At 38.6% G+C, this 14940-nt stretch overlaps 1 protein-coding gene across 4 annotated transcripts; it reads right to left on the bottom strand.

Moving 5' to 3' along the window:
• Nucleotides 1-3777: 3777 nt before the first annotated feature.
• LOC131146666 (protein MICROTUBULE BINDING PROTEIN 2C) lies at nucleotides 3778-13522 on the bottom strand. Of its 4 annotated transcripts, none has more exons than XM_058096403.1 (6): nucleotides 13249-13522; nucleotides 12940-13181; nucleotides 12552-12635; nucleotides 5890-6228; nucleotides 4764-4991; nucleotides 3778-4320 (listed from the first exon to the last, which is right to left on the bottom strand). In XM_058096403.1, exons 2-6 carry the CDS (start codon nucleotides 13156-13158, stop codon nucleotides 4159-4161), a joined length of 1032 nt encoding a protein of 343 aa, XP_057952386.1. In that variant the 5' UTR covers nucleotides 13159-13181; nucleotides 13249-13522; the 3' UTR covers nucleotides 3778-4158. The 4 variants fall into 4 exon arrangements, with proteins under 4 accessions (XP_057952386.1, XP_057952387.1, XP_057952385.1 ...); XM_058096404.1 differs by having other exon boundaries at nucleotides 12552-12623; nucleotides 13249-13338; XM_058096402.1 differs by having other exon boundaries at nucleotides 12940-13325.
• Nucleotides 13523-14940: the final 1418 nt, after the last annotated feature.

Below are 14940 nucleotides of genomic sequence, written 5' to 3'. Positions count from 1 at the left end.
TGTAAATGGCTTTTATTATTTTTAATTATTTTTAAATCTTATGGACATTTTTTATTTTAAATAAATTTTAAATTCATATGATAATTTTATTTTTATTTTTATTAAAAAATATAAATAAAATAAATGATTTAATCCAAACAACTTAATCATGGATACTCAAATATTCTGACAAGTTGTCAAAACAATTGAAAATCATAAAACCTAATTTTCAGTTTTTTCGCAAAAAGATAAAAACCATCCACTAAAACATAAAATCAGTAACATAGACAAATGAGTTTTCATAACTGTTTTTTCATTGTATAGAATCGAAAATAGAAACGATACAAAACAGATCCTTAGGTAACGAATATTTTTTGGCGAAGTTGATTTTGAAAAAAGATCTCGATAGAGTTCACTTCATCCATGGCTTCCATCGAGTCTCAATGGCCTAGATTAGATTTCTCGAGCTCTCGGTTACGTATTATAACGAAAACCTTCTGGAAACTGTTGCATCTTGCTCTGGTTCTTTTATTAAGACTGATCCAAACACTCATTTAGCACTCGAAGGACTTTATGCTTAAGTGTACATTGAAGTGGACCTCTCCAAACCTCTAGTAGCTTAATTTTGGTTCAATGGGTCAATGGCATTGAGCTGAGCATGAAGGCCTACACACAATCTACAGCCTTTATACGCAATTCGGGCATCTTATAGAAGTGTGCCCAAACATCACTGGGTCATCGAAAAATTAACCTAAAAACAAGTCTGGTGACCAGACGCATAAAGTCAATCTTCCTATGTCATTAATGCTGATCATGAGGAAAAAAAATATTTGCCATGATTTATGCCAATCCTTTACATTTAAGAATGATAATGGCTATGGCCATGGATGATTTTGACACGTTGTAGTCGCCATAATCAAAAAGTGAAAGGAGATGAATCCAAGCTGCTACAGACCCATACAATCAGCCTAATAGATTTTCCCCATTTATGAAAGTAGAGATGAAAGATGTTAATATTGTAAGCAATCAACCCGCTGATTTGGTTATCTTGTAAGGCATGGGAGAAGTTCTGACAAGGCCAAGCTTGACAATCAATGTTGTAAATCTGTGGCTGTGAATCTTCTCCAGAATAAAGTTGATACTTTCAATAATGATACAATACAATTGGAATGTTCTATACTTAATATTAAGACAAATCCAGAGAGGCAGCATTTGGTCGATCACATTTTATTTAAATGCCTATCCTACGTTGCATGGTGCCATGTTTGATTTAGCTTGATATCATGGGCAAACCATCTCTTTCCTTCTCTAGTCAATTATGCATCTTAAGATATATAAGATATTCTCTGGGGATTGCAAGGGGTTGGGAATGCGCAATTTCAAAGAAACCTTCAAATTTTAAATGTCCAACACGAATCTTTTTATATGAGACCCATATTCTTAGGGAGAGCTAAAAAAAAATCTAAATACAGAGTTTTTTTCCACATTTTGTAGGGATCTTCGTGACTTTTCAAGAGGAATTTGGTTGCTTTGGAATGATGAAGAGACAAGCCCTTATGAATGAACATTAGCATGTATCTTTCAAATGCCAAATAGCTCATGAACCTACTCGGGGCTTTGCTCGACTATCTCTGCTAGCCCTAATATGAGGGATCATCAAATCCTTTTGGACTAATTGCAAAAATTTAATCTCCAATATCGATAGCCCTAGTCGACGATAGGAGACCTCAATGACTACTTAGTCAAAAAAGACGTTAAGAACTGCAATTTCTTATTGTCAGCTTCCAAGTTTAGAAAGAACATCAATAATTGCAATCTCCTTGATTTGGGTTCTAAGGGTCCAACTCACACTTTTGTTCATCGGAGAGTAAGTATTTGCAAATACCAAATGGAATTTTTTTTTTTTTTTTAACAAATGCCTCTTTTAACTCTTTAACTATTGTAGCCTTCTTCTCTCTTTAAAGGCAATGCCCCTATCAACCTTATACGCAAGCCTTTTCATCTTGAAGCTTCTTGGATTTGCATCTTGATTTTGATAGAATCATCCAAGAAGTTTGATCTCAAGATACAGAATCACTACTCGAGCACTTAACATTGTGGAGATTGTAGCAAAGGATTTTAACTTGAACACCTTTGATAACATTTACAAATGCAAGGTGCATATTTTGGTTAGAATTGAAAGTATTCAAAGAGTACAGTGCTCACTATTCAAATTTTTTTGTTGCTTGGAGAATAGCCCCATGAAAAAAATAATTGCGTACTTCTTTAGAAAAGGTCATGTGGATTCAAAAATCAATAGTCCAATGGCTCAAATTAGGGGATATAAGCCCTCGCTTCTTCCATTCCATGACCATTGGTAGAAGAAAGAGAAATAAAATTGAATGGCACAAGCTTTTGAATGGGCACTTGATCATCAAATGTGAAAGAACTATTTGAAAAAAAAAATCAAAAAAAGGGTTAGAATTCCTTTTCGGAACATTTTTTTTCAAAAATGACACAATGTCTTTTCCTTTTCCACAGGTGGTAACCATCCCAAATTAAAGGTTGATGACGCCATCAACTTGATGGGACCAGTTTCCATAGAGGAGATAGCATCTTTAAGATTGTTAAAATCACTTTTTCCACTGGAGAAATCCTTGTAATTTAGAAAGAAACAAAAAAAACTCTTTTGGTCTTGATTCCTAAGGATAAAAATTATAAACCAATTAGCCTCTACAATGTTGCCTGCAAGATTCTCATCCAAGTGTTAGTGAATCGTATGAGACGTTTGCTGGACAATATCATTAGCACTCTTCAAGCTAGTTTCTTTTTAAGTCGCAACAATAAAGATAGCATCACCATCGCCCAAGAGACGTTGCATTTCATCCAGTATACCAAAAGAGGTTAAGTGCAATGGCCATAAAAGTGGACTCGGCAAAGCCTATGATCGAGTCGGTTGGCACTTTCTACCCGACACACTTTGTGAGTTTGGCTTTCCTAGTCTTTGTGTTAGCCTTACTATAAATTGTGTTTTCAAGGCTACTTTTCTTTGTTGTGGAATGAAATTGGATCACTTTAAGGCGATCCTCTTTCCCTTATTTTTTATTCTTTGTATGGAAAATTTATCTCTTATAATTTACAACAAATAAAAAAAATAGAAAATTCTAAAGAGTAGCACCCAATTAAGATCTCTTGTGAGGTCTTGCTTTTTACCTCTTATTTGCAAATGATGTCTTGCTTTTCGGTGGATACAGATATTAGAGCTACTATTCTTCAATTTTGCAGGTTCTTTGAAATGTCTATAAATGCAGCCAAGCCCAGAATTCATGTTCCTCCAAGGGGTTTCCAGGAAAGATGAGATCAGATCCATGTGGCCTTGGATATGTCTATTACTAATGAATGAAATATTAGGGGCATCAACCTAACCTAGCCCATAGGACAAGTTACCAAAAAGCAATGCCATAACATAATTGAGAAGATTTAGAGCAAACTTTCTTCTTGGAACGCAAAACTTCTTAATCTAGCAGGGCGCTCTACTCTTGTCTGATCTACCATCCTCTATATTCAACGCAAACTTGGCAGCCTACCCCTACCTGTGACCACATTGATAAGCATGCAAGAGGCTTTCTTTGGGGAACGGCAGAGGCATCCATTTAGTAAGTTGGGATCAAGTGAAACGTCCAAAGAATGAAGGATGTCTCTGGGAAACAATATCGCACTGGCCAGGACGCAATGAAGATATAGGGTATGGGGAATAACTTTCTTTTAAAAAAATAATAGTAATAATTATAGTAATGTTGATTATGACAATTATTATTATTTTATTAACAAATTGCCACTATGATCAACCTTAAATAATTGCAATTACACTATTTTCTTTTTGGAGAACAATTTCGAGCAAGTTAACAACTTTTTTTGAAATACCTGATACAAACCGGAGAACCTCTCATAGCAACAACCACCCCCCCTCACAACACATCAAAGTGGACCAAAAAAACAAACCTACATCAGAATTCTCCGACACAAACACACAGGACACTACCCCCACAACAAAGGAACTTGGCTGGATTGGAGAAGTACAAATATCGACATCTTAAGTAATCATCAATGCTAAACCATGTTACATCGATACCTGAACATTCTAGTGAGCAAGTGCTTCCTCCCGTGCCTGAAATCCCAACCCTGTTACCTTCAGCGATTTTACACTTCAGTTCTGAAAAGAAATGACTGAAGATGTAACCTTGCACTGGCTGCAGCGGTGATGGATTCTTCGTCTTGCTTGTCTTTTGCTGCAGCGACAGCAGCAACATAAGCTTCCCTTGCTTCCTCCATTTTCTGCATCTCCAATTCATCCAGATCATCCTGTTCAAAGTTCAAACCAACATGATTATACATAGAACAGATGGAAGACAGAAGAATTGACAAACTGCAGCAGTTTGTGTCCATTTTGTTTCACGTACTAACCAAATAATAAGGTTATGTCAGATCTCAAAATATATTCAGATCCAATTCGCCTTAATATTTAAGCAGGTCTTATTTTCAATTGAAATCCTTCAGGAGTTGGGAGCAGCCTCAAAAAGAGGGAAACTATAAATTCTTTGCCCAAAAAAAATTCCTACAAGTCTTTAAAAAATAATTGCACCAAAAAATGATAAATACAAAATGAAAAAAAATAGCTCATTTTTTGTGGTATTAAATATTCACAACTATTGAATATATATATATTGTGTGTGTGTGTGTGTGTGTGTGTGTGTGTGTGTGTGTGTGAGAGAGAGAGAGAGAGAGAGAAGGATGAGGCTGCTTACTATTTCAGGAAGAGGATTCATATGATTTGGCATGATATCATAATCTTCAGCATGTATAGTGGAATCATTGGAATCATTCTTAGTCAAGCCTTCAAATATCATCATATATGATGAAATTTCTCCTTGCAGAGAGTCTAAATCTTCCTGGAGCTTTTCCACTTTCCTGTGAGATGCCTGCGCTTCCCACTGTGTCTTTTCCAGGGCTGCTTGTTTGTCGGCAAGCTTAATCTGTAGAAGGCACATTTATTAATGATAACCTGGTATGCTATCAGAACAGGCAACCAAGCACAAGCACAACCCCTCTCCCCCAAGCCCCTGGCCCCAATCAAGAAGGGGAATAATTCAACACAATATGGTAGCAACAGACTCTGTCCAATCGCTTGAACTAAGATAATTAAACCTCAATTTAGAGAAAGATAAAAGAAAATAAGGTCGTGGGAAAATAAGCAGGAGTTCCCAAACGCACTAAAAGACAGCATTTTACCCCCCTTATTTTCTTCGTATCCTCATTTGCAGTTAGCCTGAGGTGGATGGAACAGTTACCGGTAAGGCATGTTAGCCTGAAGTTTTAAAATACATCTCTTATCCTAAACCAGTTACAGCATAATACGCTAATATAGGCAGGGAGCCAGAGACCACTCTATCCTCTTGTTGCTTGCCACTAATGCTATAGTGCAAAACAAATGCTTCATATTTCCAAGATTGGAACCACTATGAGCATCCAATCGAAAAATTACAAGCAAGGAGTACATGAAGGATCTTCCTAGTTTCCAAAAACCACAGCCAGGGCATTTACTCAATTCACAACACATGTAGTGCAAAACAAATGCTTCATACTTCTAAAATTGGAACCACTATAAGCATCCAATCCAAAACTTTCAAGCAAAGAGAATATGAGGGATCTTCCTAGTTTCCAAAAACCACAGCCAGAGCATTTACTCAATCCGCAAGACACCAAAAGAATGAGCTCATTGAAGATTCCACTATTTAGTCGAAATCCAATATCTTCCTCTTTTCTCATCAAAAAGTACTTCAAAAGGAATGAAAGGTCTCAATACCCGATAAACAAGCCATGCTAAACCTTGCAATTAACACACAATTAACACACACACACACACACACATACCTTTGCATTTGAGAATTGTAACTGGATGGACTTCATTAAAGATTCCTTCTCTGCAGCCTGGTGTTTCAGCTCATCAAGTTTTGCAGCCATCTGATTCTCTGCAATTTCTGCAGATTTCAGCAGCTCATCCTTCTCTAATAATTTCTTCTGTAAATCTTCCAATTGCTCCCTTAATAAAATCAATTCTTCTTTGTCCTCCCTTGAGGAGAAAATTGAGAAGCCATCAACACAACCTTCTTGGTTATTGACGCCACTTTTACCTTGAACTTTGTCTCCACGGTCCCTTTGTTTCCTTGAGGGAATAGAATGAGCTGCATTCTTCCCCTTCGGTTCAGTAATCTGTAATGGGAAAAAAAGACGACCAACACCAGCACACATTCAATATCCATAACAAATTAAATTTCCAGCAATGAAAGCATGCTTTAGGATAGAGTAAATCAACAATATATTTCTACGTTGGAAATGAAAATGCAGCCAATGGAGATCAAAGAACCTAAACAAGCATCATAATAAGCCACCTAAGAGGTTTTAGAAAGACTTCAACTATGATCACTGCTTCAAACATAAGCCTTCCTTTTCTTTATTTTTTTTGGGATAAGAAAAGGAGATTATTAACAACAAAACCAGGAAGTGCAGTGAGGGGAGAACAATATGCCCTCTGCAGAACACGAAAGAGTGGACCCAAGGTCAGGTCAAAAGGACTGCTTTATCCCACAGACCGGGGAGGTTATGCAATCATTGAAGGTTCTCACATTCCTCTCGGCGGTCCACAAAGTAGCAAAAACCACTCTAGGCCACAGACCAGGGAGGTAATGCAATTGTTAAAAGTTCCCACATTCCTTTCGGCAGTCCATAAAATAGCAAACACCACTCGATGTCACACCACATTATCACTACACCCTTCCTACTGCTTCCACCTCAAAATATGCAATGAACAAAAAAAGGCCCACAGCCCAAGTTGGCACCACAGCATCACAAAAGAAGAAAAGAGGGCACTCTAAAAGTGGCTAGCAACCCTACAATGTGGGAAAAGGTGATCCTTTCATTGGACTTGGGACACCTCATGCACATGTCAGGCTTGAGTCAGGTAAGGGCTTCTGAGTTGAGGTAAATAGTGTGCGTTAATCCTACTCAAAGTCACGGCCTGGATAAATGTCTGAATATTGACATTAATTCCGGAACAATGTAGCCCCAATTAAAAAAATTGGTTGTCAGGTATTTGAGAAAAAGTAGAGAAAGGATTTGGTGGGGGAAAAGACCTAACAAATCGCGCGCGCACACACTCTCATCTGCCCTCCAGGATGGAACAAAATGACTCAAGGTACAGAATAAAGTGATCAGCTCAACATCCCTTATTTTGTTGAGATTCTTACAGTGGGAATCCCCAAGAAGAGCAGCCTCAGAAGAAAAAAAGGTGCCAATAGGTGCATTGTGGAGGGATGAAAACTTAAACAGGCAAGGCATTAACGAATCCAATGAACACTCTCCCACCCAAGGATCCTTCCATAATAAGACCATGTTGCCATTCCCCACTTTGAAAAGGGTGAGAGGAAAGAAAAACCTAGCAACCTACACAAGCTTCCAGGGGATCACATAAGAACAGAATATCTTTCTCTAGAGTCCCACTGATTTTGATATGCCCCATACTTCTAATCACATTGTGCCATAAGGAATTAACCTCTAAAGGAACCTCCACAACCATTTTCCAATTAAAGAGATGTCATTGGAAACCACATTCTTATGTGCCAATCCCCCTTCCATCTTGGGTGTATTGACAACCTCCCAACTAACAAGGTGATCTCTACTAATCTCCCAGAACCCAATTAAAGAATGTCACACATCATCCTCTCTAGAATCCCCACATGCTCGGGCACCCTTAAAAGAGAAGGAAAATGAACTTTAAAGAGGCCTGTATCATCAACAGATTGGAGATGTCTCACCTCCACCTCTTCCCTGTGTACAAATAGTCCAATTATCAACCCCCATAGTGCACTGGTGAAAGCATCCTACTCATGACATCCGCCACAATGGTTAAAAAAAAAAAAAAAAAGGAGACAAAGGTCTCCTTCCCTAAACCCCTGAAAGAAATTAAACTACTTTTCAGGCTGCCCGTTGACGACAACAAATATTAATCAAGCTCAGGCACCCTCTCATCCATCTCCTCCACACGTCCCCAAATCCTTTAATGTAATCTGACTCCTTACGCAGCACTTAATCCGGAAAACCCCAAATCACCCTATCATACACTTTCTCGATGTCCAGCTTGAGAAAAGTCTCAGTCTTTCCTTAATGAATGCGAACTGAGTTGTAGACACCATGTCTCAACCCCTCAGCCTCAAGGATCTTTCCTTTTTTGGGAGAGTAAAATGCACATTATCACCCACCACCCCATTTCTACGGGACTCCTAAAAAAATCTCATGATATGCTTCCACAGTGTCTCCTAATTTTAAATGGAAAAAGGCCATTGTGAAACTGTTGAGGCCTAGGCCTCTCTCCCAACTCATGTCAAAAGCTGCCTTTTCATACTTAATCAACCTCAAAAGGTCTTTCCAGCCTCTGAGCTGAGGTAGTATAATGGGAACCCAATTCAAACCATCCAACCTCAGCCCACTCAAGCATTCCTCAATAAAATTCTTTCTCCTCCCATCAGCCACTACATAAAAGAACTGATGCTGCAGTCCCCTTCAGTGGCGCACTTCACGCTCAATTTTTTTGGCACCAACTCATATCATCTCCTAATACAATCAACTCTAGATCATTACAAAGCCTTGCTCTTCTCGCCCTACTTCCTCAAATAATAGACCACTGTCGTCTAGCCTATACAAAACAACAATTTCCATGAAGATGTTATTTTAAGCCTCCTTAGCATTCCCAAAAATCTTTTTATTCCATTGTTTCATCTTCATCTCCATGAACTCAGTTTTTTCCTCAGTTTAAAACCCTCCCAACCATGTATAACAGACACTCAACCCACCAAACCCTCACACGCTCTCTGAACAAGGGCTGTGTCAACCATATGTTTTTAACGCTATATGATGCAGGATACCACAGCATCAAGTTGGAATCAAGGAGCACTCAACAAGGCTTCGCAAGGATCTCTTGCCTAACAAATGGGCAGGCATCTTCCCACTAAACGAGTATCTATCAACACGCCAGGAAGCTTGTTTATCACCTAATGAGAGGAATATCCTTGAGCCCATAGTCCTAAATCAAAAAGTCAAACCTACTTCACATAGGCCACCATCAAGTCCCAAATTATAATTTAACCCCCAAATGCACCCAAGGAGGAGAAGGACACCCAATCCTTTCTTTTAGATTCCCAAATGCTGCGAATCCTGAAAATGCCAGTTTCTTAAGCTTAGTCTCCTAGAGGAATAGAATGTCAAGTGTGGTCTTAATAATTAGTTCTTTAATCATCCTTCTTTACCCCCCCCCCCCCGGGGCGGGGCCCAAACCCTTAACATTCCATGACAATCTTCATTTGACACTCTTAGGGATCTTGGAGGTCCTTCTTCCCTTCACAAGCAATGCAAGCCTTCCAACACCCTACTAAGCTTCTTAGCTCTTTTTTTTTTTTAACTTGTGGCTCCTCTGCCTACAGCTTGAGTCTTTCCCCACTTAGATTTCATTACAGACCAACCCAACTGGTAAAAGAGATCCTAGATGTCAAGGTTCTCTCTCTCATCCTCAAATAGATCCAACAATTTTCGAAGTGCCCACCCCCCCCCCCCCTCTCCCCCCAATACCCTTAAAAAATAAAGAAAGAAAGAAAGAAAAAACCCTAACATTCCATGAAAATCTTCATTTGACATTCTTAAGGATCTTGGAGGCCTTTCTCTTCACAAGCAACCAAGTCTTCCAACACCATAATAAGCTTCTTAGCTTTTTTCTAAACTTGTGACTTCTCTACGTACAAGTTGATTCTTTCCCCAACTTCAATTTCAATAGAGACCAACCCAACTTTTCCAAGAGATCCTAGACATCTCCAAAATAAATAAAAATAAAAAATAAAATAAAAATCCTAGCATTACATGACAATCTTTATTTGACACTATTAAGGATCTTGGAGGTACTTCTTCCCTTCACAAGCAATGCAAATCTTCCAACACCCTAAATTTACTTCTTAGCTTTTTTCTTAACTTGTGGCTCCCCTACCTACAGGTTGGATTCTTTCCCCACTTAGATTTCAGTAGAGACCAACCCAAATTGTCTAAGAGATCCTAGATGTCTAGCGTTTCCCTCTCATCCTTTATAGAACCACAATTTTTTAAGCCCCCACCCCCCCCCCCCCCCCCGGGGCGGTAAAAAAACCTCTAACATTCCAGGACACTCTTTAAGGATCTTGGATATCCTTCTTCCCTTCACAAGCAACACAAGTCTTCCAACACCCTAATATGCTTCTTAGATTTTTTTCATAACTTATGGCTCCTCTACCTACAAGCTGATTTGTTCCCCACTTAGATTTCACTAGAGACCAACCCAACTTGTCTAGAGATCCTAGACATCAAGGTTTTCCCTCTCATCCTCAAATAGATCCACAATTGGAAAGCCCCCCCGCCCCCCCGCCCCCCCCCCAACCCTGTGGGGCCAAACCCCTAACATTCGATGACAATATTCAGTTGACACCCTTAAGAATCTTGGAGGTCCTTCTTGCCTGCACAAGCAAACGCAAGTCTTCCAACACCCTACTACGCTTCTCAGCTTTTTTCTTAACTTATGGTTCCTTTATGTGCAGGTTGATTCTTTCCCCACTTAAATTTCACAAGAGACCAACCCAACTAGTCTAAGAGATCCTAGATGTCTAGGTTGTCCCTCTCATCCTTTAATAGATCCACAATTTTGGAAGCCACCCCCTCTTCCCACCAAGTGGTAGACCTCTTATGGCACAAAAGTGATAAAAAAAAACTTTTTTCAGGCAACATCAAATATGGGAGAATACTATGAGAAGGGGTTATGTTTACCTGGTTAGCTTCTGAAAGATCCTTGTCGTGGTGTGATGACTCTGAAACTGGATTGGAGTTTGGGTTCAAGGGCAACTCAGCAAAGGGCTTGGTAGCAAGTTGGGTTTCCGATGGGAAAAAGCCATGTTCTTCTCGATTCTCATCATCTGAAGTTGAGCCTCCCTGAGTGGGATTCCCACCATCTTCAATTTCTAGGAAAACCCTTGAATCTCCTTTAGTTTGTATAGTTTCATCTTTTTCAGAAGCCCCTCCACTCTCCAACAAGTTCTCAATGAATAACCCGTCGTTAACATGTTCATATGAGGACAAGGACTCAAAATCATCCCAATCAAAGCATAAAGAATATGTTTCTCCTTCAATCTCCATAATCTGCTTCTGCTCGAGCTTTACAACTTGATCATCTGCCTCCATCTTTGACTTCATTCTCCTGTAAACCTCTAACAACTGGTTTATGATCTCATCGGGCACAAGCAAATCTTCATCTTGCAAGATGCTCAAACTCTCTGATACTTGTTGCTTCTCTTGGTTGCCATCTAGGCAAGTGCCCATCTCTGTATCTTGCTTATGTTCGTTACCACATGCCCAAATAGTCTGGGCCTTTGATGAAGCATCTTGATTGGGCTTAGGAGCCCCCCGCATCAACGCCTCTTTGTAACTCAAACGAGCTCTCAACTGAGCCCCTTCCTAATATTTTGCAAGGTCTTCAAGCAATATTATTACTAAAATTTACAATTTCATAAGTACTCAGAAAAACATTTTCGATTCTATTATTATTATTGACACGGGATCCAACAACTTTCTCCCACATTGATACGTTAATTAGTTTGTGCTAGATCTAGGCTAGAATTTACAATTTAGCAATAAACAATGCAAAATACGATGCCAATTCTCGTCTAGGGATGATAGTCACTAATTATAAAAAACAAAATTCATAACTTAACCTAGTTGGTGCCCCAAGAGATCTTAAACTCTAAACTCCAGCCAAACAATGTAACAATTTTACTAGGCTGCATAAACTCTACATCAGCCTTCGAGAAATCAACATTCCCATAATCATGCAAAGAATAAAAAAGATCACATGAGTTAGCCAAATTTTCCAAGAAACATTATATGAACTCTCTATTTTATTATTCTTTCCAAGAAATTACAAGAAAGACAAAAGACCAAAGAAATCAAAGACCAATAATCAAATAGGGCGGATTGGCAGAACAATTAGGTTGCTGAAAATCTTTTAATAATTTAGATTTCTTAATGAATAACTATCTAGGTTGATCAAATATTTTAGTAAAGACGCACTTTATGAACTCCAGCACATTGTATTGTTGGCAGACTAAAAGCACAAAAAATTTTGCCCATCTGGAAAGGCCAAGGGACAAAGGCATTGCCTAGAAAATTTGCGCACATTAAATTTCCTGCCTTTGAATTCAAAAAAGGAAACAGAGACCATTAATGATTCCGACGCTAACCATTAAATCAAGAAGTACTTAACATTACTTCAAATTTGTCACTTAATTGTACTATAATCAAAACAAAAGTATTCCATACTTGAAATCCAGATTCATAAACACAGTCCAAAACTCAAACATGCATACAATAGGCCAACATCAAACACATTTCGCTGCCCCCTTCCAATACATAACCTTTGAACATAATACTAAATTTTACACAGAGATCAAAAACCAAAAGAAAAAAGCACTCACCTTTTTGGAGAACGACTCCCTGGAAGGCGTCTTGGTGTAGATCATGGAACCCCTACGAGTAAATGAAGAGCCCTGTTTCCGGTCCTAATCAGAGTCTTATATCAATGACCATTATCACCCGAAAAATTAAATTAAAAAAAAAAAAAAAAACCGTCCATTTTTTGCCAAGAATAAGCAAGAAGGAATGCACTTTGACTCTTGAATCTTGAATGCCTTCACTCAACAGAGCCCAAAGCAAATGCACGGCTCAGTTGAGCTTAATTGGACATCCAAAAGAACAAAATTGACCTAAAATGACAAACGTCCTTTAATTTTCTTCCAGTTTCTCAGCATCACACTATTGAACAAAGAACAACCCTAGAGAGTAGAAATGGAAGCGAGAGCTTACAATGAGGGACTGAACAAGAGGGACTATCTCGACAAGGTCATTGAAGAGGACCCGATCGACGTTACCGGCCGTGCCGGCGGCTGCGGAAGTGGCACCAGAGAGAGAAGAGTGAGTTCGTGAGTGAGTCGGGGACGAATGACCGTCTCCCTGCAACCACGATTTGGAGTCCGCAAAACCGCCATTGTCCTGCAAATCCATGAGGTGCTGCGGTTCGAACATTCTCGCAGAAGATTACTTGCTTCCTGAAAACTACCCCAAAATTTATATACAAAAAAAAAAAAAAAAAGAGGAAAAATCTCAATCTCTTGCCTTTTCAGAAATGGGAGCGTGGAGAGAGACAACCAAAAATGGCAGGAGCATGAACTATGACTTTGATTTTGAAAATCATTTTACTTCGGCCGCAGATTGTTTTCAAAGCAAACTTCGATTACGATATTGCCCTCCGCATTTCGCTCCTAATTTCTCCACATTTTTCACTTTTTGAGGGGTAGTTTGGGGCTTCCCGGTCACAAAAAATGCTGGACTCGCAATGCATTCGCCATTTTGGGGCGTCAATTTAGATTTGTTAAATTTTGATAAATGTAATGCAAAATTTTGATGAATGCATTATTTCTCAAATTTGGGACATAAGTCTAAATTTAAGTTTCAGAACTTTATGTTTCTAAAACAATCTTAATATTCTTTATATTTTTATTTAATTGAATTTATTATATTTTTAATTTATTATAAGTAGTTTTTTTTAAAAGTCAAAGAACTTATGACTACGCTTTTATTACTTTTGAAGGAAAATATGTAATTTTTTATTAAAGTTTTCAATAACTTTTAAATATCATTAATTTATTTATTTATAAATTTGTTGTGAACTTTGTTTTAATTTTAAATTTACACAAGAAATTAATTCCATAAGGAAGGTTGGGTGTTAGGGGTGACAATGTAATGGGAATTTAATGAAGGAGAGAGATGACTTTACATATATTTTCTAAGAATTTGTAAATGAATATCGAGTTACTTGTGTTATGGCTTGTATAGTGTTCTCTTACTTGAATAGAATAAGTAGCCTTTATTTTATCATTGAGCATGATGAATGTCTCATGCCTTCCTGATCCATCGATGTCTATACTAAAATATTTCATAATTATGAGTGGTTGCCAAAACTTGAGTGATGCTCACGTTTGCAGGCTTGAACGGGTGATTATTGGCCGACTCTGTTGGGGGAGAGCCTCGACAAGTGTCACGCAGCCCCTTAGCTGGGTCTAATTTGGGGGTCCGTGACAGTTGGTATCAAAGCACGATGTGTGTGAGCACCATAAACGGCAAGATGAAAACTACGAAATTTGCAAAGATAGAGCACGTCAAGGCGTTGGAGGCAAGAGTGACAAATCTTGAAACCTTGGAGATGTCGTTCTTCGCCGCCCGAGATAACACTGGAGGAAACCTCTATAGTGTATCAGAGCTTGAGATGAGAATTGTGAAACTTGAAAAATTCATTCCACATATAAAATCCGTAGAGAAAAGACCAATAGAGCTTGAGGTCTTCCAGATGAACATTAAGCAGTTGGAAGCCTTCAGAATACGCTAAAACACATCAAAGGCATAATGTCATTCCTTACATCCTAAGGGGGAGAGCAAATAGAGCTTGAGGCCTCCCTATGAGAATTAACTGGCGATTTTTATATGCTTGCAGATAATGTCAAAGAGTCTATTAGCACCATGAAAACGGATTTCAAGGAGGTGGATAAGTTTTGGAACCTAACGGATCAATTTCAAAACAACTTACAATAGGTGAGTACTAAGTTAAATGCAGTGACCCAGCTGTCTCGAAGGCCAATAAATGATACTTGTGGGGGAACTTAGATTAAGGTGCCAAAACCTAAATGTTTTGGGGGTGCTTGAGATGCAAAGGAGTTAGACAACTTTGTTTTCAATCTAGAACACTACTTTAAGTGCTCAAGGACTGACCTAAAGGAGGACTAAGTTAATGTTGGCTTTTTGAGTCCGATC

The sequence above is a fragment of the Malania oleifera genome, chromosome 13 (genome assembly GCF_029873635.1).
Source record: "Malania oleifera isolate guangnan ecotype guangnan chromosome 13, ASM2987363v1, whole genome shotgun sequence".
Taxonomy (NCBI): Eukaryota; Viridiplantae; Streptophyta; class Magnoliopsida; order Santalales; family Ximeniaceae; genus Malania; species Malania oleifera.
Note: the sequence above shows the minus strand (reverse complement) of the source record. Positions and strands in the feature narration are given on the sequence as shown.